Source organism: Ambystoma mexicanum, chromosome 3q (genome assembly GCF_040938575.1).
Source record: "Ambystoma mexicanum isolate Mex_15411 chromosome 3q, UKY_AmexF1_1, whole genome shotgun sequence".
Taxonomy (NCBI): Eukaryota; Metazoa; Chordata; class Amphibia; order Caudata; family Ambystomatidae; genus Ambystoma; species Ambystoma mexicanum.
Genome location: NC_090926.1, coordinates 793,895,121 through 793,921,322, shown reverse-complemented (window position 1 = coordinate 793,921,322; position 26,202 = coordinate 793,895,121). Strand labels below are relative to the sequence as shown.

Genomic DNA, 26,202 nt, shown 5'->3' with positions numbered 1-26,202 from the left:
TAATAAAAAAGTATATGTTTGTATACAACCTTGACTGTACAGTCCCTTTTATCATTGGGTAATAATAATGTTTTCGCTTTGTTGCAATTTACCAACAACCCATGACCTTTCAGAGATAGGCCTGCCATTCTGTCCACACTACCACAATTGGATAAGGAGGTTTATAACTTGCTTGTGTTTCCAATCTATTCGGATACCTTCTGGTGTACTAGAAGTGTGGGGCTGGTTGATGATTTAGAAACCGATATTCATCCCTGGACCACTGGTGCCCTGGAAGTTGATTTGTCACAGAGACCGTAAGGGCCTGCACTACAGTCATGAAGTCCTATGGCGAGATGAAGGGTGTGAGTTTGCAAAGGGTGCAGATTCGGAGCAAGACTGTTTGGGCCCTCTTGGCTCGTTGTTTCTGGCAGGACAGGCTGCTGTCAATGGTGAAGCATAAGGGGATCTCCAAGTGTTTGAGTGGGTGCAGGTTGCAAGATTGCCGTCTCAGTCCAACCTTTTTCAACATCTATAACAATACCCTGGCAGCATTGCTAGAGAAATCGCAGGCACTACGTCTGATGTGAACTGGCACAGACATAAAATGCGTGTCACATGGAGATGACTCTGTCCCTACAGAAGAGCTCCAGCACAACATAAGTAAGCATCCTCAGAGAACACTGCAAGACATGGGCCCTAAAGGCAAATAAGAACAATTCTGAAACCATGGTTTTTCTGAAATAAAACAAAACATTACCAAACAAACTCAAATTCATTCTTGATGGTAAAAAAGTCAAACACATCATAGACTACCCATAGCTGAGCCTCAAAATAAGTGTCTCTGAAACTTTCGAACTAGCAATAAAAGAATTGCAACAAAAAGCCCTTTATACCATCAACAAATAACTAGTACTTATCCGCCCTTTGTAAAACTAATACTCAAATCTTTTTACGGAATACTTTCGCAGGTCCTACTCTGCAGGCGTGAAGTCTTGGCATATGCAGAATGGGGCAAAACACTCACAGAAAATACCCATGTTCTGTAAACAGGTTTAATAAGTATGCATTGAAAGTGCCCAAACCCTGGGTGCAGAGCAGAGCTGGGGAGGTTCCCCCAGATGCTAACTATCCAGAAGGGCATCTGTGGTCCAAACAACCCACCACCAGGCAGTACAGGACCAAATAACTAATCACAACAACGATTTGGTAGGGTCCTACGATGTCTACTCCACCATCAGCCAGAAGATGTACAAATCTGGCAAGGTAGCTCAGCAGATTGAGTGGCTGTTGCTGGGATCCTTGCCCAACCTGTAAACCACTGCACCCAATTGTGGGCTGGCTCAGCCCATTTCATTTTTTGTTGAAGTGATGCATTCTTTCTTTTTGAATGTGTGTTTGTTTTGGAATTTCATTCTATTTTGTCAGGTTGGTTTACCATGTGATTTGGTACTTTGAAATCCAGAACCATCGAACAATTTGAAAGTCTGATGTATTGAACAATATACTGGTTTAGCACATGAGTAGCAACTTTGCAAAAAGCGTTTTGTTGGTTTGAAAACTGGATATAGAATAGGAGAAGGTGAAGTGCCATTTGAGGCCTAAATAGTACACAAAGGAAGCAGGAAATCAGGGCAAAAATCCTCCCTTCCAGATTTCACACATTATGTGATTCTGGGCAAATTCTTTGCCTCACTGTGCATTATGTATCTTATTTTCCTTAGCTATCAAAAGTAGGACCACCTGGCAGTGATTTTTACCTGTTTGCACTCTAGGGAAAGTGTCACTCATATGGGCTTCTAATGTATAGTGCCACTCGATAACAAATTACAATATTAACCATTTATATAATGCATACTAGTGGGGAGACATGATACCAGGTGTCAGTCTTGTACTATCTCTATCAATTAAATCTCCAGCTTTCCCAACTCTTAACATTGACTTACAACGAAAGATGGGATGGGAAAGAAGGAGATGCAGTCTGCTGCCAAATTGCAGACTTGGACACCAGGAAACCTAGGTTCAGATCCCAGCTTTCCCATTTCACCAAATGATATCCTGATTAAATCATTATACTATGTTTGGTATGTGGGTGTGGTTCCTGGGGGCACGGGTCTCTAAGAGACACAACAATAACAGAAAGCTATGTTGCATAAAAGTAAAGTCATGTCAATCATTTATAAATATATACATTTATTTTAAGAATGTGTGGGTTGGGGAGAGTTTGGTGTTCAGATTATTTGCTTTAGAGGTGGGGGTGCTAAATTATTTATATATTTATAGTTTTGACATAGTTCAAGCTAGACAAGGTGCATCGGAATGTTGTATACACATTTCAAAGGTAAGATATAATCAATTTCTTACAAAACATTAACATCAATTAGATACAAATATTTCCTGCACTAAAAATACAGTTAATCATCCTCACTAATAAAACTGTCATAGAACCTTGATAAAATGTGAATCATAAAATCCGAAAAAAGATAAAACATTGTCTTCACAATCAGTTAAAAGCATTTTGTTCCCACAACCATGCTTTTGCTTGTTGACGGAATTTTAAAAAATCAGATGTCAATATTAATTCATTGAAGTTAATTCCAGTGCTTTGCTGCTGCTAATGAGAATTAACAATTCAAGGTATTTGTCCTTTCATATTTAGGCTCTTCCAACCTTAGCACTTCACGGATCCTTACCCCTCTATCTCCTTCAGAGGTTTTCTGCTTGTTTGCTAGATAGGTGGGAGTCTTAGAATAAAGTGCTCTGTGTGTAATATTGAGGAATTTAAATATAATCCTCTAATCAATAGGCAACAAATGTAGATTTTTCAAGATTGGCGCTACATGACATGTGTTTGTGCATCCGGACCATGGGTCACTATACCAAATTGTACTTGCCCCCGGACCAAAGGTTGCCTATCCTCCTCTGTGCCTTGCGTGCCCCTGTATCCATCGGGTTGTTGACCAGCTGCTTAAATAATCTTTTGAGGGACATCTTTTACTTTGGGTAGTTCTTCCTGATCATTTTCTGGTTGAGGTTTGGAAAGCAGTTTCCTGATATGCTTTTGTTGCTCTGTAGCCGTGGAATAGAAGGCTGTTCTATTGCTTCTGTCATTGGGTTCTAATATAGCTGGAGGGCTAGGAAGAGAGTTTTAGTCTTTACCCTCAAATGAGTTATGAAGAGAGTAATAGTCCCTGGATTGACTAAGAACAGAGATTGGGGAGAAGGTCTTATCCTAGAACCTGGCTAGCTGGTCCGATAGCACAGCGAATAGAACGCTCGCTTTGACGTCTGTGCAGAGTCTGCTGGTGCAGGTTCGAATCCTGTCAGGGACAAACTCAGCCTTTCATCCTTCCGAGGTTGATAAATGAGCACCACACACCACACCGTGGGTAATAATAAGAAGCTCTCAGATACCTGAGGGTTTCGTAGCGCTAAATTATTATTATGTTGTGGATCCTACTGGGAAATACTATAGCCTCTGTAACTTAGAAGTACTTTCTGTCTGACCACCCCGGAATGGAGGATCTCTGTGTCTTCTACAGCACCTCGTTTCTCTTCACCTATCTGGCCTACAGCCATTGGAGATCTCTCCTCACATACTCATAAACACACAATGGGGTCATTACGACCCAGGCGCTAATTGCGCCAACTTTACCACCATGGTGTAAACTATGTTTACACCATGGTGGATGGCGGATTCACCGCCCCATTCCAAGGTGAGTGGGGCGGTAAATCCCCATTTCCCATTTTCCCTTCCCCGTTCCCATTTTTGCCCCATAGGGCATAATGGGAGTGGGGAAGGCGCTAATTACGCCACCGTAAATTACGGTGGCGTAATTAGCATCATGGCAGGTTAGCGCCATGGATTTTAACGGCTGCTAAAAGCAGCCGTTAAAATCAGAATCAGGCGTTAAGGGTTAACGACGGCGTTAACCCTTAACGCCTGGGTCGTAATGAGGCCCAATACCATCAACTTTGGCCAATAAGTTCCCCAAATCCACTGGGCTCCTATTTGGTCGTCCTCTGGGTTCTTAGAATGTTCATGTGTGTCTACCTTGATTCTCATGACAGATGCAGGACACGAGAAGGTAGCTTGGACAATCCGGCTTCAAGCAGTTTTTGGGGTTCTTCCTTCTGGGTCAAAATACCATAAACTGACTTCCTGGATCTTGGCCTGACTGATGGGGGAATTGGCAGAGCCTCATGGGGGAAGTTCTGTTATTCACACTTCTGAAACTGTTAGCATGGACCAACAGAAGACATGGCAACATCAAATGGACTTTTCTTACTGCGTGAAACAGGCTGAGAGGATGTAGTGCCTCAAGCAGAGCACCGCTGCAGCTGCACCCCCATTTGATTGTTGTTACGTGTGTTCAAAATCAAACAATTAGGTGGCACAATCTGTAGGCCATTTTCCCCCTAAACCAAGCCAGTGAGCCAACCAAACAAGCTTGACCCATGAGCATTCAATTCATTCAATCAGCTTTATTCAGATACAATATATATCCATAAAAGCATTATACCCACACATTTAAAGACACTCTATGTATAAATACAATAAAACAGCAATATACAAAAAAACGAATAATCAAATTCAAATTTATTTATGCAATTCAATTCATAGGTCCCCTTAGAAGATGCCAGGCCAAATTCTAAAACGTTGCTGTAGCCACTGTCATATAATAATCTTTAGACGCTGCTTCCATTATACTTACTACCTTATTCATAATGGTGAATGCAGTAAGTAGCTTCTTCCTAAAATCAGTATTTAGGGGACAGTGAAATAAAGAATGGGAGATAGATTCTGCAGATAAATGCATACAGTATGTATATCTGATCCTATAGCCACTTAGCCGCTACACTTGCTAGTTGCCGCAGATAAAACTGAAATTTACATATAGGTTTCGTACAATCAATTTCAGGTATGGCTGATATCCTAAAAGGCCTCAAAACATAAATAATTCAAGGGTTGTAGGCCTACAGCTGACCTGTTAATAAAATGTTTCACGGCCCATTCTTCAAAAAATTACTTAATTTTGTACTTTAAAGTAATTTAAAGTAATTGAAAGTAATTGAAAGTAATTGAATGGTGAATAGTTATAATTCATATTCCACAAATATAACAAATCAAGATCATATCAAATTGACTTTGCAAAGGTAATTCACATCCATTGAAAGGTCTCCCATTTATTGATGATTTCCCATAAAACATCTTTGTGGTACTTTAAATCTTCACCACTTTTAATCCACACCTGGAATAAAACCATTTTTAACAACGCAGTATATTGTATCAGCTACAAGCCCACTTCAGGAAAGCATAACATATTTTGTAATAGCTCTTTCCACTTACTTCAATAGCACTAATTCGTGCGTGCCCCCACAGTTCAGCCATGTATAATGTGTTGACACACCTGTGCCATGTATACTTAAAGGGCTGATTTGACTAATTTACTACCAAATTTCTTCAGTGTTGCGTCTGCTCATTTTCTCAAAACGCAACTACTCCTCTCCACCTGGTTTGACCATTGGCATCCTGGGCGGGGGGGCAACCAATCAGATGGCTAGGAACGCGAGCTGACACTACCAGTGAATTCACGCGTTCCATGCCGCCTGATGGCCGGCTCCCCTGCGCACCATCTTCCCCTCACCCAACCCCGCTTTAAAAAAAGAAATCCCTACCCCCAATCCCACTTACCTGTTCACTGCAGTGGCAAGTCCCGCCGCTGCAACTGCTGCTGCTCCCATCCCTGCTCTGGCCGGCAAGGAACTGAATGAGGGGCTCCATAAGGAGCCCTGAGCTCCTAATCCTTTGCGGCCATGTTGGTAGAGTATTTTCTCTCTGGCTGGGCTCACCCTGTGGGTAACGGCCTGGCACCCTTGTTAAGGGACCCTCACTTTACTCAGGCCTTTAGCTTGGGCGGCGGGCCGTTATCCACAGGGTGGGTCCACCACCTCGGGGCATATCACCTCAATATACCTTAGTTGATAATGGCAGGCCGAAATAATCAAATTGATCGACCTACATGATCTCAAAATCCATAATTAAGTGACACAATTGTTCTTCTCAATTTATGATACACCATTAAGACAGTCTTCTTCATGTTAACCTCTATAGCCCATTAATCACAATATCATTCTAGAACCTTAAGCTGATTTTTGATTCAAGCTGCAATTTTTCATACAAATATAACATTGTCTGCATAAAGTAGGATCCTAAATTTCTTTCCTCCAATTCTTGGGACATCACAGTCTAAGAGGCACTGAGAGGTAGGCTTGGCATCAAATGAACTATGATAGTTGGCATGTCCTCTCAGCCCATACACAAACCACCCTTGATTCTCTTATGGAGGACCTTGCTCCCATTACCACTAGGTGCGTTAAACCCAAAACTTTGTCCCATCACTGGTAGTATTCTTACTCTTAGTTCACACATGGCAATCTTACTCTACAAGATTGTTATTTGTGAACCAAGAGTAAGATTGCCATGTGTGAACTAAGAGAAAGAATACTATTTAAATTTAGGAAATTACAAATGAGGAAGCTGGAAAGACTCTCTGAGAATTGGTCTGCACAGACCTTAATTTGTAAAAACATGGTTCTTATTGATGAAATTGATGATTCACGGTTTGAAATGTATTATGATGAATAGTATTATATTGTATTTTATGAAATATTTTCCAAAAAATGTTTGTATGAATTAATTAATAAAATTGAATAATGATTAATCAAAGTATACAGTTGTAGCCTCTTGCCTCCACACCCATTCCCTTCCATACGGAACACTAGATTAAGGTTGTTCCTTTTCTCTGAACAGCACACCTGTTTAATACTTGACTTACCCTAGATGTCTCTGAAGTAGGGGTTTCCTACTTTCTGTGGTTATTGCTAAACCATCCATGACACTTTCACAGCTAAAGTTGCCTATCATCTGGAGTCCAGCATCCCTTACGATGCTCCTATTCCTACACCCTTGCCTGTTTTGTACCCATCCAGCACAGCCCCCACAAATCAACAAACCACCCCCAAGCCTATGTTTTCCTTCACTCCCTGCACGGTGGCGGAAGTGACTAAGATCATTCTGGACATGAAACTGACCACCTGCAAGGGCGATGCTTGTCCCTCTAGGTTGTTGGTTGGTTGCCTTGACACCATCGGCCTTTGGGTCACCAAGCTTATCAACCAATCTTTTCTGGATGGTCGGGTTCCAATGGATTTGAAAGAAGCCTGGATCACTCCCCTTCTTAAAGATAAACTTGAACCCCTCCAGCTCAAGCACTACCATTCTATTACCAATGTCTCGTTTCTCCTCAAGGTGATCGGGTGGCATATTTCCAGCTGCCGAGATTCATTGAGGAAAACTCCATCTTAGGGCCACGCCAATCCGGCTACCGGGCGCGACATGGCAACGAGACCGCCATGCTCGACCTGAAGTCCAAGCTGTCGGCCATTATTGACCGAGGTCATCCAGCGCTCTTTATGTTACTCCATCTCTCGGCCGCTTTCGATTTGGTTGACCACGAGCTGCTGGCATCTAAGCTGCAATCACTGGTGGGCTGTTCTATTATCTCAACACAGTGGCTTGTTTCCTTTTTGGGTCCTCACAATGCTCAAGTTGCCATTCACAATGCCTGCTCCTCCCCTACCCTACTCACATGGGGTGTTCCGCAGGGATCATCCCTTTCACCCACTCTTCAATATCTATATTCTCCCTCTTCTCATGATGCTTGATGACCTGGGTGTCCGGTATACCAAATATGCCGATGACACCCAGGTCATCCTTGAACTATCAGGCACCTACGCGCAGTATTCCGAAGGCCATCAATCCGATCTACGCCATCGTTAATTCATGGATGGTGGTGAATTCCATGGCTCTCAACACGGATAAGACTGAGATTCTCATCACTGCCTCTAATCACATGCTGAAAAACCTCTCCCTGGAGTATGCCAACTTTTTCATTGCGAATGTCACCATCCAACGCTTGGCGTTACGCTCGAATCCGAGCTCACCATGAGGCAGCATGTAGCCAAGACCTGTGCCTCTTGTTGCTGGATCAATAAACAGCTAGGTTATCTGCACCCATTCCTCTCTGTGAAAAACATGTCCATCTTAGCCTCTGCCTTGGTTATTTTGCGGTTTGACTATTGGAATAGTCTTCTGGCGGGCACTGCTCAGTCCAATCTCGCCGTCCTTCAGGTCACACAAAATGGTGTGGTTAGAGCAGTGCTTGGCATCCCCAGATGGCAGTCTATCACCAAAGCCAGAAGAAACCTGTACTGGCTGCCTGTCAAGCACTGCATCTCCTTTAAGATCTTGACACTCACCTTTAAGTGCATGACCCTCGCAGCGCATTGAGCGTTATGTGCCATCACAATCTCTTAGGTCACTCTTAGGTCACTTGACCAGGCCAAATTCAGCCAACCCAGATTTCGTTTAGCCAAATTTGTCAAGACAATGGCCCTCACTACAACTCTGGCGGTATGAATGGGGGTCGGGAGCATGGTTGCACCGGCACCGTTAATAATGGTGCCGGTGCAATCATGAGTTCCGCTCGTGGGTGCCAGTTTGCACGCCTGGTCAGACCAGGCGTGCAGTCCGGCAGCCGCGAGCGAACTCGTACTGTGGTGGAGAGGTAACAACGGCACTGGTAGCACTACCAGCGCCATTGTTGCCTTTCCGCCACACTCATAATGAGGACCAATGTTTGATTTTTTGGCTCCTGCCACATGGAACTCCATCCCCTTGGATCTGAAATGACCACGTCTACCACGTCTCTTGCTGACTTCAAAAAGGAGTTGAAAACTTTTCTCTTCAGGGCTCCTTGATCTAGTTTACACTTTCTCTGACGCTGTACTGTACTGTTCTCTGTCCACTGTTTGTCATGAATGTGCGCCTTGAGGCCTTTGGGTGATCTGGCGCGTTATTAAGAATTAAAATAAATAGTTATGTATGCTTCATATACAAATTAATCTATAAGGAAACAAAAACAGGGCCAAAACTCAAGACTGCCTCACCCCGCTACCCACATAAACATATTCATATATTCCCTTCCTTTTCCAAACCTAACCTATGCCGAAATGTTTGTGTATGCAGACTTAACAGCTGTCAAATATGACTGGGGGATATTCAGTGTCACCAAAGCCTGCCAAAGTGTCTTGCTTATAACCCTATTGAAGGCACCTTTAAAATAAAATAAAAAACTAGTCATAAAAAAGATTTTTCTGAACACAATATTTATGTATAAGTGCCCTTACTTTCTCTAAAACCTCTCTGGAGATCCGAGCTCAGCCTATTTTCTGTTACCCAATACTCCAGTGAATGTTCTTTTTCCATACATTTAAGCTACACAATCTATTAGTCCTGATCAACACCTCAGTAATCCAATGAATGGTGAACTGCATTCAGGATCACTGCCTCACTGATCTTATCAATTACAGGCAATTTTCTATTCCTGTGCTTCACTGGTCTGACCAATATGAAGCCTTTGTGCAAAGTGTTTATTTAAGATCACGAGACGAGATAATATGAAGCAACATGGCCTTGGATTTTGATGCAGTCCTCTGAGATTGATTCAAAGGCCGATTCAAAGATAGCCCCTTCCTGATCCCACAATGACCCAGGATTGTCAATGGCTTTCACTGCCTCTGAGAGAGCTTTTGTTTGCAATTGGAAAATAGTATCACTACTTCAGAATGTCTGTCTTGTCTTCTTCTTGGTTGATCTACGGTAGGCTACGGTTGGTCCTTCTATTAGAGAGTAGAGTAGAAGCACCAATATCTACACTAATGAGTCATCACAATCAGCCACGGTCAGCCCCAGCACTTGCTTCACTGGCCCTTGGTGTCCTGTCACCTCTCTCTTTGTGTGGTACCAGTGATTCAGGAGTATTCTCGGGTTTTCTGTGTCTCTGCCCCTTACTCCAAGAAAGGGCTTGGAATGCAGCTTCAGTGATGATGCAAAAAGCCCTCAGTCTCCAATGAGAGACTTTCTTGAGCATTTGCAACCAGTATAATCAGGTATGCAAGTCTTGGAATCCCTTTGGTCTCCAGGGGGATTGTTTCAGGAGGTGGAATCTTGGCCGATGAGAGATGAAATATTGCGTCTTCTATGGGGGAGTCTCATGGGGCTTGTGAAATCTGTTTGAAAAAAGCAGTCGTAGAGAAATGTAAAAGCAATAATTGATGGAGAGGTTCATTAATGAATTTATCTTGTAGAACAGGCTTAATACTGGGGACCAATCTCTAAGCATGGGAACCAGGGTGCCACTTTTTTTAGGCGAGGGGTGGGCCACTTTTTTTGGGGTGACCGGGCCTATTTCTTGTCCCAGTCCGACCCCTGGTGGGAACGGAATATTTGAACTGGTGTTGCTTTGCGTTATCTTGCTTCCAAGACAAGCGCGTTGCCCCTAAGCTATCCTCTCAGCCAGTTAGATGCCGAAACGTCTGGTTGAAAGGTGGGCACAGATTCTGGTGGGAAGTGGCAATTCAGGTTGGTGGGGAGGAGCAGTTTGTGCACCGTCACTAACCTTTGTCCTATTTTTCTCTGTTCCCCACAGGGATCTCTCCCATAACCTGCTGAGGGAGGTGCAAGTGGGGGATTTTGCTGGCTTCCCAGAACTTATCGCTTTGTGAGTAAATGTCTCTTCCTATCCACCTGTCAATCATATGGTAATCCTCCATGTTGTGGTAATACATGTATGGTTGCCAAGTATCGTCCCAGCTGTTCTAAAATGTTCTAATCCTGCAATCTGACTACCCACTCTATACACTCCACTCTCAAACAGAGGCGGTTTACCATCATAATTGTTTTATGCACCTTTCTTTAGGGATTTGAGCTTTAACCGCATCCGCACCATCCAGGAGGGGGCCTTCCAACCGCTGCGGCAGCTGCAGTGCCTGTACGTTGAGATGTCCACCTTCTACTGCTACTGGTTATGAGCAAGACATCAAGTGCACTTGTCTGCATTCCTTCTGCTTCTGGTCCTAATCCAGGTTCCTCTCTACACGCCCATCTGTCTCTTTACTCCATTCTCCTACAGCATCATGCCACGCCCCCTGTCATTCTCTCCTTACCTTTCCAGTGTGGTGATGGCTGCCTCTAGTGGAAAAAGGGAGTGTTACAAGTCACAAGGATTTCGTAAAACTGGGAGTGTTGTGGCCAAGGGGATGTTATGATATGTTATGATATGAGATGGCATTTATAACGCGCCGAACACAAGTGTTTCAAGGCGCAACAAGGCACTGGAGGGGGAAGACAGAGACAACGATCTTACTAGGCCAGGTGTCATTCAGATCGCACAAGTGCGTGGGAAGGGGGAAGGGGGAAAATGCTGGGGGAAGGAGGAGGGAACAGTGCAGTACATGGGATAAATAGAATAACTAAAACAATAAGTAAAAGTACGGCTAGCTGGTGGCAAGTGCAAGTGCAGACATCTATGTTTCTCTCTTTCCATCTGCCTATTTAATTTTGGTTCTTTGGAACAAAGCATAACTCAGTATTATCTGGGCATGATTTCAGTGGAAGGATCTGTGAACCTCACATATAGCCCCCCCCCCCATCCCCGCATTTTCTAATTTGCTGATCACTTCATGCCTGGGGGTCTTCTACCGGCCTCTCCACTTACCCCATTCCCAAGGGGTTACCCATGGGGGTCTGCTTTCTCTACCTCTATTTTTCACTGTTTGTTCTTCACTTTAAATACGAGGAAGATTCCTGTGATTTGCCCATCATTTTTAAATGTTACCAATTGCAAAGCCCCCGTTTAAGGGGGAGGAGGGCAGATGTACTTGTTCCTCCTGCGCCCACTGGGACTCTGTTTGCTCCCTAGGTTTACACGCTAGGCCCTGCTGCCCTCTGTGAGGCAACACAAATGCTTTGCGATAATGCCCCCGGAAACATGAAGGAGACCCCCTGTGAAAGCTGGTGGGTAAAACAAGTATGGTTCCTTGGGGTGGGAAGAAGAAGGAATGCGATAACTAGTGGCAATCACCTAATTCACTGAGCCTTCCGCATTTATTGCTACGTACTGCATACAAAAGTGCCTTTCCTACTCGTAGAAATAATGGCTTTGCACAGTTTACAATATGAGACATAATACATCACGCAAGCAAAATGCAAACACAGAGATGCACACACGCAGACAAACAGCAAATGCATGTGGTGTGTCGGAGTAATCGGACTTGCATTCTCATTTCCGGTGATCGTATAAACAAATGTGACTTAATAGTTGGCTTGGAAGTAAAAACAGACACCATCCGGCCCATTCACCCGCTCCCTCCTAACTGACCCAACCCGCCCTCCAGACCCGTTCTCTTGTCCACATGACCATTGAAAGATCGAGAACATCTAGACCGGGCCTTTCCGGTGATTTTATCCCACCGCCTACTTTAAGCCAAGAGTGTATTCAATCAGACTCATCGAGTCCATCTTCTCTATGGCAATGTACTTCCGGTCGCACCTCCTCAGGCGAGAAGCGTGTGGTCTTCACCCTTACTGCGCTTGTTCTTCTCCTTGCTGATAGATTTTAGCCATCAGCTGTGATTTTTGGATACCGAGGCTTGAGCCTCTTTACTCCATCTTCTCGGGTTGAGTATGTAGTCGTGGGTTTGTATTCTTCTTGGCCTGTGTGGTCTTGTCACAGTAGGGCTGGTTTCACAGGGTCTTTGCAGTGATGAGCCGCGGGTAGTGGTCGAAGGGTTTTGCTTCACCCTTGTGATGACTTCTGGCTTTTATGAACGGCTGCCTGTCTGATCCGGCCTGCGCCAGCATGATCCACTGACCTTTGTCCAATGGCCTTGTCCCAGTTACCTCGGATGGTAAACAAGCCCGTTCTGAGCGGTTTCTGGTGCACATGCGCAGTTGCGATCATAACAAACAGTTATTGTCCACCGCAAGAGGGGCGAAAGGGTAGCCTAGAAAAGTCTGCTAAAAGAAAGAAAATAATAAAACACTAGAGACAGGCACATAGCAGGAAGGAGAGAAGGTTTTAAGACATGAGGGAGCCAAAAGAAGAGTGGAAGAAGGTCTCATGGAAAGGGTAAAGAATTCCAGTGCTTAAGGGCTAAGAGTGAAAAGGAACGTGAGCTTATGCACAGGACGCTTAGGAACAGCAAGAAGAAAGGGAGTTTCCTACCCCTCCGCCCCCCCCCTGAATATCGGTTCTGCTGTTACCCCTGAAAAGCGCTCCGTTATGCATCTGTACTGTTGTACACCTCTGCAAAGCGCTCCGTTGCTTCTCGAAGCCAGCTCCGCGCTCAATAAATACCATAATAACAATAGCAGTTCACTACCACAGGAGGGGTATTAAAACGCTACCCTACTCGCAGTTCTCACTGTACTTTAGATTATTTATTTATTTACTGCTCCGGGGACTGCATGCTAATACAACCAGAATACAGTCACCTCCACAATAAGCCTTCTGAAGATGCCATCGCAAGTGCTTGTGTCAACAATGTTTTATTTCCTGATGCAAACGGACAAAATGGCCATTCTTTCAGGAATGAATCATGGTGGCGGCTCCCACTGTACAAGCAGTCATCATTTTGAAAAGTGGACAGATTTTGAAGGAACTTTGGGTTGATATCACTTAGAACCCCCGTGACCTGATTAAATGCAAAAATGTGCACTGTCACATTGGTGTGCCATAGAACGGAGACTTCGAGTTCCTCAACTCCGTTTGTTTTATTAGGAAACCAGGCTGCTGTGGTCACACCTTATTACTGCGCCAGAAAAAACGTTTCACCACAGCAACACTTCGCTTGAACGCGGGACGCGGCAATGATATTTGCAGTTGGGATTGATCCCCGTTATTACACTTCCAGTAATGATCAAGAGAAATAAAGTTGGATGAACCCTGATTTGAGAAAGGCACCTTGCCGAAACACGTGTAATCCATAGGGCAGATCAATTAAACTTCCTTATCACACAACAGCAATTGGACTTAGTCTCCAGCATATTTTTTTTTTCTGGCGCAGTAATAAGGTGTGACCACAGTAGCCTGGTTTCATCATTTTGAAAAGTGATTGGGACTAAACACAGAGCCGGAACCAAAGTGATTTGAGGGCCACAGTGTTTTTTCAATGAGTAATAAATCATTCTTTAGGCCAGGGGGCACAGAAACAGTGCCAGTGCCAGGAGATTGCCATTCCTCTAGCTACCCCCCAAAAAACGTGCATGTTTGAAGGTTTGGAACAGGCATATGCACTTTTCAGCACTTCTCTGACCAGGGGTCATCATATTGGAGATCTGGAACCCCAATAGGCAATTTTGAATCTTCCTTATGCCGTGATATCGGATATCTTGCATCCCAAAAAGACGACGCCCATTTTACTGTAGAGATCCAAAGGAAAGCCTGGAGCTGCAGTAACTTCCTGATGCTGTCATGCTTAATACACTACAGCCAGGAACTACATCTCCCAAGATACCACATACCGAGCTACTGGGAATTAGGCATATTGACCCTACACTTGCATGAGCTTCCAGAACTTGTTTAAAGCAGTACCCAATCAAACCATTAGATCCAGGAGGAGGGAACCCCCTGCACAGTTACTCTCAGTCAACTCGTTGAGTGCCTTCCCAGCAGAACAGACCCCCATCAGCAGTCTGCCACCATCCCTCCTTTCCAGTGGTTCACTGTGGCCCTTGATTGCTGATCAAAGCAACTTTATTATTTTGGTGGCACTGAGGCAGTGTTCACTCCAGAAGCGTGTGCTGACTGTACAGAAGCTGCTTATTTTGATACAGTGCTGCATCCTGATAGATCCTTGTGAACTGCTGGCTGATTGTTCGCTTTGTCCTTGAAATTTAGTAAACTACAAGTACCAGAATGCAAAATCAAAGCCAAGACTGGCTTAACACCTGGCAAGAGATGAGGTAGTGCTGTTTTTATGAGCCAACCAAGGGCAACTCTACAGGATCAGTGTCAGATTGCATTGGGGACCAGAGGAACTTCTGAGCTATCAAGATATGCTATGATATGATAGGTTATTTATAACACGCTTAATACCCAGAGGTTTCTAAGCACGGACCCGGGGATCGAACCTGTGTTGCTCTGTGTAGTCTTGCTTCCAAGGTGAGCACGTTGCCCCTGAGCTATCCTCCCGAGACTGCATTCTGTACAATCTGAGAATCGCCTCCAGTCCTGATTTTTTAATTGCATTCTTGTGACTTCTTAGGGAAGTGCTCTAGCATTTGGCCATCTAAAGCCACACATGCTTCTTTTTTAGTTGACCTTTTTTCTCTTTTTTATTGTGATACGGGAACAGATAAAGCCCTCTTTATTGAATGGCTGAGTCCTGGATCAATTCCTTAACTAGAACACCCAATCAAGATGCCACCGAGGTCGTTATTCACCTGTTTGCAACCACGTGGGATGATAAACAGCACTTTATACCGGCATTAGCAGGAGGACAGCATTAGTGTGTATCATTTAGAAACTGCTTTTGTGCTTGTTATGTTAGCTGGGGATGTTGGCAAAATGTCTCATTTAAATTGCTTGGTATGGGTGATATTTGACTCCAGTCTCACAACTGTAACACCCCTTCAAGTAAACCTTCCAAAATCTCGTAAATTGCACAGAAACAGTGCATTTCTTTGTATTGCAAACTGTATCACACCATTATTTTTATTTGTGTAAAGTTATATCAATTTTAAATTTAACCCAGCTTTGTAAAACACGTGTACATATATTGGCATTCTTAAATGGTAACTTCTTCCCTGGCATGTCATTTTGGTGTTTAGTTTCATTCTTAGCATTTCCAAATGCTGGCAGATACAGGAAAATAAGTATTAAGAGGGTAAATGATTTTCTCTGGATAATGAAATTAGCCTCGGCCGGAAAGGGTATGGATGGGGCTTTTGTTTCCATGATACACAGGGAACAACCTAATCATGTAATGCTTCTCCCAGAGCACCCTAGTTGTCCTATATCAAACCAAGTGTTTCCCTCAGCGTTTTCTGATGTTTCGACCTGCAATTATAGTGAGACAACTACAAGTCCCAGAATTCAAAGGAGAAAATAGGACTACATGGCTCCCTGTGCCTGACCAGGGACAACTTGATCATTCTGCTCCACCCATTTTAAGTCTAGCTGAAAATTGACTTACCTCTCAGCCAGAATTAACCTATCTAAAAAAATATATAAACACATCAGAAAGGGTTTGCAGTGCAAATAGGAAGTCACATGATGTCAGCGGCCTAAATGCATAGCTTTAAAGATGGTTTATGAAACCATCAATATGGCTGTGGTAGTAGGAATTAATAAAGGACAGCCAGCTTTTATCTACCTTCTTGTTTTGTGCCGGAGGGATTCAACTCAAATGTAACCTTCCCCGCCTTAACTCCTAACACACCCCTCTTAACCCCTACCTCAAGACTCAACTAATGTGCGTCTTGGTGGGATTAGGACCCGGGCTAAAAGGACTGAAAAGTTGAAAACTCTGAACATAGTTCTGACTTCCCATTTGAGAAAGGTGCATTATGGAATATGTAGTCCTATGGCACATACTCTCCAGGATAAAGTAGAGTGCACTCTGGTCGATGTAGTTCTAGTTGGGGCTCCTGCACTTATTTGGGCCGCATGCATTCTGGGAAATGTAGCCTTATGTGCATTCCTGAGTGCCGTGCAGTGCATTGTGGAATTGGTAGTCTCCTGGCGCCATTTCACTGAGTTATGCAGAATGGACAGGTGTTCTCATGAGGGCAACTATAATGAGTGAGGCAGAGTGCATTCTGGGAAATGTAGCCCTTTGGCCCTCTATCCAGAATGAAATAACACCCATTCTGACACTTGATGGGGGATCCTTGTAAATGGAGGCCATCTACATGTAAGCTTGTTTCAAGATCTAGCAGTCCTCAAGAACCGCAGTACTCCAGATTACAAATTGTAGCCGTAACGAGGTTTTAAAATAAAAGCACCCCAGAGGTCATAGGTTTTCAGCGCAGGCTCCACTCTTGGGGAACGATGCCCCTTTCACCCCTCTTCTCCGAAGTAATAGAAAGACGTGCCTGTTGTGCCTCCCTTACCAACATCTTGACCACGTGTAATATGCTGCTCTGTCTTCCATCTCGCTATACCTCAGCTTCATCTTTCCGCCTCTGTCCACCTCATGTGTCATGTATGATCACCCTGCCTCCTCTCATTGTCGCAAGTGAAAATGGCTCTGCCTGAACTGTTTAGGAATGCCCATTAAATGAAGAATAAACGTGTGGTTACACATAGGCAATACGCTTGTTTCTGCCATCTAAAGACTATACCTATAGATATGAGGCTGGACCTGGGCAGAAGCCTTTTTTTATGTGCTTACCATACCATTTGTGGATTGTGTTACTCTCTACTGCTGTACCCCTGTGGTGTCAGGACCTGTTAAGTGCCAAGGACGAGTATGCTCGTCCTTTTTGCATTGACTTGCATAATAGCCTGGCACTTAAGTTAAACACCAATTCGCAGCACTAAGTTTAATCAATGTGTAAGGAGACAGTTCCCACAAGTTAGGATCAGACCGCGGCATATCGCGGCATATATGTTTTTACCCGGCACATACTGGCAGTATCTATGCAGTTGAACTGCATCTACCATGTTTTGGTAATATTTGGATTTTTAAGGCTGTCCGTGGGCATGTGATGGTAGAAGCTGGGTATATGAGGCTGTACATGGCATAGAAGTGGCATGGTCAATTACCAGTGTGCCTTTTGAGCTACCCCACATGTGGTAACTCGTGACCTCCCAGCACCATACTGTGCCTCCTTTGTGCACTGCCTCTTTCTCACTGTATATGCACTGTAAGAACTTCAAGCATCTAATTGTATGTATTAATCAATGTGTCTAATCCCCCCTGCCATACCTCTAGGAAACTTGGCTCGAACAGCCTAGTCTGCGATTGCTCTCTTAGCTGGCTCGCGGCCTGGGTACGAGAGCGCGGGGATCTCATCCAGGACCACCAGCTTCTTCGATGCTCCTACCCATCAACTTCCAGCAGCGCGGACAATAGCAGCGACCTGCTCCGTGCAAACTTCACTGCTCAACCCTGCGGTAAGATGTCTCCTGTGGTAGGCAAAAGGTACTGGCTCCATGGCTCTTCATGAAGATCCCAAGTTTCACTGCTCAGCCCTGCGGTAAGACACTTCCTGTGGTAGGCACAAGGTACTGGTTTCTTGGTTCTTCATGAAGATCCCAAGTTTCACTGCTCAGCCCTGTGGTAAGCACAAGGTACTGGTTTCTTGGCTCTTCATGACCCCAGGTTTCACCACTCAGCACTGCGGTAAGAGGCTTCCTGTGGTAGGCGCAAGGTACTGGTTTCTTGGTTCTTCATGAAGAGCCCAAGTTTCACTGCTCAGCCCTGCGGTAAGACACTTCCTGTGGGTGGCACAAGGTACTGGCTTCTTGGGTCTTCATGAAGACCCCAAGTTTCACCACTCAGCCCTGCGGTAAGACGCTTCCTGTGGTAGGCACAAGGTACTAGTTTCTTGGCTCTTCATGAAGACCCCAGGTTTCACCACTCAGCCCTGCGGTAAAACGCTTCCTGTGGTAGGCACAAGGTACTGGTTTCTTGGTTCTTCATGAAGAGCCCAAGTTTCATCACTCAGCCCTGCGGTAAGACACTTCCTGTGGTAGGCACAAGGTACTGGTTTCTTGGTTCTTCATGAAGAGCCCAAGTTTCACTGCTCAGCCCTGCGGTAAGACCCTTCCTGTGGGTGGCACAAGGTACTGGCTTCTTGGGTCTTCATGAAGACCCCAAGTTTCACTGCTCAGCCCTGCGGTAAGACGCTTCCTGTGGTAGGCACAAGGTACTGGTTTCTTGGCTCTTCATGAAGACACCAGGTTTCACCACTCAGCCCTGTGGTAAGACACTCCTGTGGGTGGCACACGGTACTGGCTTCTTGGCTCTTCCTGAAGATCACAAGTTATGCCAACCATTGTTCTGTACCCCCAGGTTTCCCCTAAGGCTGATGGTCTCAGCAAGCTGGTGGTCTGCCCTGCTTTGGGGGGGCTACCTAAGCTTTTGCGTAACACTGTTGATGATTTGTCCACTAGCGACCCTAAAATAATGCACCTTTTTTAGAGCATGAACATGGGAGAAAGAGCAATTGCTTTCTCCCCAAAATTGTGAATTTTGTCATTTTTCAAATATTGGGGGGTGTGTTTCGATGGTCCATCAATGTCATCAGGGGACCAAATGACCATGACCCGACACACCTATAAATCCCATGGGCTCCATGTCACCGGAGAGCTATGGTGCCATGTACTTCCTAGTAGCTGGCACCCTGGCGCAGGGCACTCATGGTTTTCCATTTGACAGTAACACATCAGTCACTGGCATCCTTATGGTCCCTCTTCCCTTTGAGCCGGGAATCCCACTCGCTGTTCTAAAAGTTCTGGTAGTCTGGCTCTATCTGAGTAGATCACAGGGATCACGTCCACCCCATTCTCAATTAACAGCCACAGTCATGAGGATTTCATAAAGTCGATCAACATAAAGGTATTTATTTATTCAAAAAACATTACACAGAAATTGCAACCTAAAAAAGGAGCGCTGATATAAGCAAGACAACAAATAAGCACAGGGAATTTGCAAGATTCCTTAAGTGGAAGAAAACCTTTTTTTTGTTGTTGCTATAATCAAGTTCAAACAAATCCCACAATTGTAGCCTCTAGTCTTCGGGAGAGTTTCTTGAGAGTTGTTCATTTGTTGACATTCACATGCCCTGATGTTATTGAGGTCAAACAGTCAGAACGGTCCTGTTGAGGGTGGCCAAAGGCAGAATTGTACCCCTCTCGTCCCAGCTTGAAGAAAAGACTAGAGGGGACTCTTGGAGACAGCCCGTCACTTTGTATTGAGACTGCGCATGACAGCAGTCTCTGTTACGCCCTAGGCCGTTGCCATCACTCAGGCCAGGAGCTAAGCCCCAAGCCCAGATGTGAAACTGCGGCTTCATGACTCTTGATGTAGTGCGGAAAGATGGCGGAAGCAACGTTCCTACAGACGCAGCCGCTCCCCTTGAGTTTCTACAGCCCCGTAGATTCATCCAGCAACGTGATAGCGGCCACATGGCAACGTGTTGAGTTAAGAAAACACAATAAATAAATAAATATAACCTTACACATAAACGCATAAGAATTTCACCTGTATATCCTTGAAGGTATTGGGATTGACCTTTCTTGAGGAGACAGATGTTCTTGTGGAGGAAAGCCATTGGTATTTCCAATAGCACCTTGCCATATCCTCTCCTAACATTTGATTGGCTATGCACTTTCCATAGCAGCCTTTTAGAAGTGCCGGCATCTTAGGAAATTGCACCATTTTCCATGCGGTAATACTGGCTGTGGTGTTTGGTACTAACACTGCTCTTTTGGTCTTTCAGCGGACTCGTACATCTCCTGTGTGGCAGACCCCAAAGGCACGAGGGATGCTGCACTCTACTTTTCCATGATCAGCCTTGAGCCGCACACCCCAGGATCCTGCCATGAACTGTGCTTCCAGGATGGCCAGTCGTACTATGGCCTGGATGAGAAGAACTACTGCCTCTGCGGGTCTTTGGGTACCAAAGGACCAAGGCAACCACAGATGGGTGCCGCGGATCAGGACTGCACAGCTGTGTGCTCCAACACCGTGCAGAGCCAAGTGTGCGGCAGGACTGTCATTCACACTGTGCACGCAGTCCAGGTACGACCCGAGCTAGCAGGCTCTGTCTGGTACGCCTTCAATGGGGAAAGTGGCTAGCAAGAGAAAGAGGTATCCAGTCAATATATCTAAAACATTACAGAGTGGTACATTTCAGAGTGGACCATGATACCGAAAAACAGTGCAAACATTAATTAAATAAATAAAGGGTAGTTGGGTAAAGGGGTTAACATGGGTCAGGATGGCGTTATAAGGAATGGAGGCTTTGGGTGGGGACCCCCCAGTCGGTATTTTGTCTGCAATGAAATTTACCACTCTGTAATTGTGGTCGGTAAAATCACATATAACTGAGAAAGAGGGCAAGATTCACTGCTTGGACACAGCTAGTGCTAATGTCTTCATATCCTCAGGAACTAATTCCTCCAAGAACATATCAAATAGAAATCTGAAGTCTGTATAGAGGGGGGATGAGATGGATAGAGTACTGAGGGGGGAATGGACACGAGTGGGGAAGTGCGCCCCCCACCCCTGTAATGTGCTGCAGTGGTAGCTCCCTGTTGAGAATGTCTGATAGTCCAAACCAGGGAGTAACACTGGCAGATCTCAGCAGGTGGGAGAGAGACTTCCTCCGGGTGTTGGAGAGGCAATCTGCGGAGTGGGGTTAATAGTGTAGCCCAATTCAGTATTGGAGCGAGTGCACTTTGAAAGAATGTCATATATAAAAGCCTTATTAATACCCAACTGACTGCCTCTGCTGTCCCCATACCTTGGCTATAAACCCCTAGGCGTGCCCACTATGTGCAGCACGCCATAGCTTCCCAGCTCTTAATACATCCAATACATACATGTATGCAACCCTCATGCACGGGGATGCAGACCCCCAAAGCTGAAGATGCCTCCCCACATAAGCCTTGCACACACTGGCAGATCGCACAGCTTCCCAGATGCGAGCTGGATTCTCACCCACTGCCAGGCTGCTGCTGTGAGGGTCTCTGGACTCTAGAAAGAGGGGCATCAGGGGAAAAGGGGCCGGCACTCCTGAGTGGGATATTTGGATGTCTGTGATGGGATAGGAGCAGTGCCTCCAGTGTGTGGCACAGGTGCCTATGTGGGGGAGGTGGATGGACAGATTGTCTAATGTGAAGCAGAGGCCGGTGACAGTGAGGGCCAGAGAGTCAGAGAGCGCCATCTAATAGCTACAATTTAGGGGTGGTGAGTGGCTCAGACCTGGTTTGCCCTAAGCTGTATCTGTACTAAACTGCAATTCTTGGAATCTTCCTTCATTTAGGCCACGCTCACGGTTTCTGCTCCAAGACACAGCAGTGTGCACCAATCAATCAGTCTGACGGCCTCAGCCATGCCTCCGGCCGTGCTTTACCACTGGGACTTTGGTGATGGCGGTGGCCTTCTGACCACCAGCAGGGCTCAGGCGAGTCACAAGTACACACTTCCTGGCGCTTACAACGTGACAGCCTGGACAGAGGTGGGCGTGACTGTGCTGCGAGGCTGGGTGGAGATCATTGTGTCCATGCCCGTGTCCTTGGGGGAGCTGGAATGCCCAGCGGTGGTAGAAACTGGCCACAACATTGACATCTGGATGCATGTGCAGCATGGCACGGAACTCTTTGTTCTTTGGAAATCGGAGTCATTGGATGGACTGCAAACCCTTGGTAAGGTGCTTGATTTCATCTGTGGTGGGCGGGGCCTCTCTGGGCACAAGCAATGGCCCCCATCTCATAGCACTACTTCGATGTAAATTCAGTGTGAGAAATCAAATGTAGGCACCTGCAATGTTGGTCCACTACTACTGCCTACTCAAGACCTCTGCTTACTCCCATTTCTATCCCTTTCTCCAACTATATGACCAAGGGAAGACATGTAGGAAACAGACTCTGTCAGTGGAGCAGTGTCAGCATCAACAGGGCACTAGGGGGCAGACTCTGGTGGATGGGGAAGGCTTGATGAGTGTTGGGAAAGAAGCATCTGACTAAAGTGTGATGAAAGGCGCACATGGGTGGCTATGCCGGTCATGAGCTTTTATATACTTTAGACCCATATGTATCTGAAGCCAGGCCCATTGCATGAGGCATGGTATAAACACTCCAGTATTAAGAACAGTAACATTGGCTCCTGCTCACTGGCATTCTTGCATGTATAGATGGTGATTTTAGGCCTGGGGTCTGCAGTGCCAGCTGGTGAATTCTTTCAGTGAGGGGCTTACATTTTGCCCCTAATTTTGTGAGAGTGGCCAGGCATTGTGAGGAAATCTGAACCAACCAGCTGGGGATCAGGGGCAGGTGGGATGAGTTCTGACACAAGAGCATTTTTAAAGTGATGGATTGAAATTGTGCATTTTATAGCATATTTATTATGAAAAATTGGGTAAAAAACCACACAAATGGCAATCGCTTCTGTAGCATAGCACCTATCTAATAAAGGCAAGCTCACCCACCATATTTTCATAATGCCTGTGGCCACAATACGTCCCAGCAATTTCACTGTAAAACACATTTTCATGATTCCTGTGCCCACAATATATGCCATCACCGCCACTTTTCAACACGCTTCATGATGTGGGTCCACACAATATATGCCAGCACTTGTCCAAATAATATATGCAAGTGCAAAAACCTTGTCAAGCTAGCTGTGTCCAATATATGATAGTATGCCCCGAAAAGAACACACTTTAATGTTGGCTCTGTCTAATATATGCCATCATGCCACTGAAAAATACATTTTCATTTTGTGATACCGCCTAATTAGAATTGTGAACATTGACATGCATCACATTTAGACAGGATGGTAAATGTCGGCAAGTGACAAACTTGGACAGAAGAACAAATATTATCAGTAACTTTAACCTAGAAATTGCTCCTGCTGCATTGGTTCATAAATCCATGCAAACACTCCTATCCCATACCATTATGCTTACTCTCTACACCATCACACAATTAGAATGCAGCTATACCCCAGGTAATTCGGCCTATCTGTTCACATACGAACATTACCCTATGAAATACCTCATCACTCTAATAAAACACAGCTATCCCATGACAATCCAGCCTAGCTGCTCACATAAACGTCCTACAGACCTAACACAGCCAGAACCCAGCCTGGGTGTCCTCCCACCAGGCAGCACACATTCAACTGAAATCTTCACCACCACACCTAAACGCTAGGATGCAGCTACCATCTGGCAATTTCATCAGCTGCACACATAACTGGTGCACCCACGCACCCTACCACACCTTCTCTCTCTACTGACCTGGACTGCGGTCCGCAAGGGCATTAAAAACTACCAGCGCTTTGAGATCATACCAATGATATATAGAGCGCTATATAAATGCCAAATAACATAACATAACACTATACACCAGTATTGCCACTTTTTAAAACATACTTTCATTGTGCTTAAGGCATTTGTAATCATGCACAAGGACGAACTTAATCATATAGAGGTGCAGATGATATATGGAGATGCAAAGCAAAACCAAGAGACAGTATATGAGACAATATTTTCAAATAGGAACATTTGGGAAGCCCCCAAAAAGGAGCCTCTATCGACCCATTGTTTAAAAAGAAAGGCTTTACAGGCTCTTTGGAACTGGTAGATGATTCTAAGGCTCTAGTTTCTCGAGGGATACTATTCCACAGTTTAGGACTGTAGACGGCAAATCTTCTGTCTCCTCTTGTGACACAGCAGTTGTTCCCGAGAACATAACATCCTAGTCGGTTAATACCAACTAGGTTTATCACCCAAATATGAAGGCGCGGAACACTTCAGGCTCTTGAAGATCAGACAGGACACCTTAAAATGTATTCTATCTTCCACTGCAAGCCAGTGGAGGGTCCGTTGAGCAGCCGAGACATGGACAGACTTGCTCAATCGAGAGACCAATCGTACGGCAGCGTTTTGTGCCCTTTACAATCTCTGATGCTGCTTAGCCGGAATCCAGTGAGAAGGCGGTTGCAGTAGTCTAGGTGTGAATTTACTAAGGAGCCCGCTGCAACAGCATGATCATCGTCTGGAATAAATGGCAGAACCTGTCGTAACATACGAAGAGAGTAGAACACTGCCTGAACCTTGCCACTGACCTGGCTTTCACTGGCAAGGTTATCCTCCCAAATACACCCAAGATTTTCAATTTTAGAGGCAAATTTTTATTCAGCCCCCAAAAAGCATGGATTTTGGGGACGGTTTCTTGCAGCAAGATGATGTTTTGGTCCAAACAGGGCCACCTCGGTCTCAGCTTGATTAAGTTGCAGCTGATTTTCCGACATCCAGAGGCTGACTTCATCAAGACACTGTTTGAGCCTAAGGAATGTTTCATCAACATTCCCTATTTTGATGAACACCTGGGTGTAATCGGCATAAGAATTAAAATTAATCAGATGAGTCCTCAGGATGTCCATCACTGCCTGGAGGTAAAGATTGAAGGGCAGGGGTGATAGGGAAGACCCCTGTGGTACACTAGAGCCCAGATGAACAGGATTTGAGAAGCCCCACCTATTTTAACCTGTCTACATCGGCCTTAGAGAAACGAGCCGCACCATTTCATTGCATGTTCGGAGACATACCAATTTCTCTCAGGCGACTAAACAGGATCAGATGGTCAACCGTGTCAAAGGCCGCAGAGAGATCCAACATTACCAGTAATGAAAGATCTCCTCTGTCCGTGCCCGCTAGCAAATCATCCTGCCCTGCCAGCAGAGCTGTCTCAGTCCCAAATTCGGGCCTGAAACCGAATTGAAAAGGGTCAAGTAGTGATTCCTTCTCTACATACCCCTGCAATTGGCTGGTAACCACTTTCTCAAGCAGTTTACCTGGCCACAGGAGCCCTGAAATTGGTCAAAAATTCTGAAGCGTACATTAATAGATTAGCCTGTCTTAAAGAAGGCTCCATAGTGGAAGAAGTACACCTAGGATGGAAAAGGTTTAATATAACTGAAAAAAGCTCTCTGGGGTGTTTTGTTGCAGATTATGTCTGTATTGCCACTGTATAACATGTTTAAGGTGTCTGTGCCCAGTAGAAGTCAATATACAGCTGTAAGAGCAAATGTCCATGCTGACTATGTGTGGTACATGCCACCATGCCACAGTGAGACATATTCATTTTGCATTTGCTCACAACACATGCCACCATTGCCACTACCCATTTTTGTGTTGCATGTGCCAAATATATGACAGCATTGCCACAGTAAAAAATGTTTATGCTGCCTGTGCCTACAATATATCACTGCATTGCCCTGTAATACGCTGTTGCATGCTGAATGTGCTTCTGGACCCTGGCTTCACCTCCCAGCCCACTACAATCTTCGCACATACACAAACACACCCATGCACCCACTTCATGAAGGCGAGCACCTGCACTCCCAGATCGCCCGCACTTACATACATGTAACTACTCATCTTTCACATACAAGTACCCTCTTTAAGCTCTCACGTGCATTCACTCACTCCCAGATGCACACACGCTCTCACACATGTACCACTCTCATAAACACACATGCACATTTCATCATCACTTCCAGGCATGCAGCAGTTACGGTCTCCCCTTGGCTCCAGCTCTCCTCTGTCTGCCCACAGCAATAGGGGGGTAATTGTCA

At 45.2% G+C, this 26,202-nt stretch overlaps 1 protein-coding gene across 1 annotated transcript in view; it reads left to right on the top strand.

Annotated features, from left to right (window-relative positions):
- Nucleotides 1-26,202, top strand: part of LOC138583003 (polycystin-1-like) — a 569,194-nt gene that overhangs the window by 112,063 nt on the left and 430,929 nt on the right. Inside the window, exons 2-6 of the mRNA XM_069654860.1 lie at nt 10,533-10,604; nt 10,803-10,874; nt 17,824-18,005; nt 20,336-20,637; nt 21,884-22,265. Of these exons, the coding sequence (XP_069510961.1) occupies nt 10,533-10,604; nt 10,803-10,874; nt 17,824-18,005; nt 20,336-20,637; nt 21,884-22,265 (1,010 nt within the window). The remainder of the gene's footprint in view (nt 1-10,532; nt 10,605-10,802; nt 10,875-17,823; nt 18,006-20,335; nt 20,638-21,883; nt 22,266-26,202) is intronic.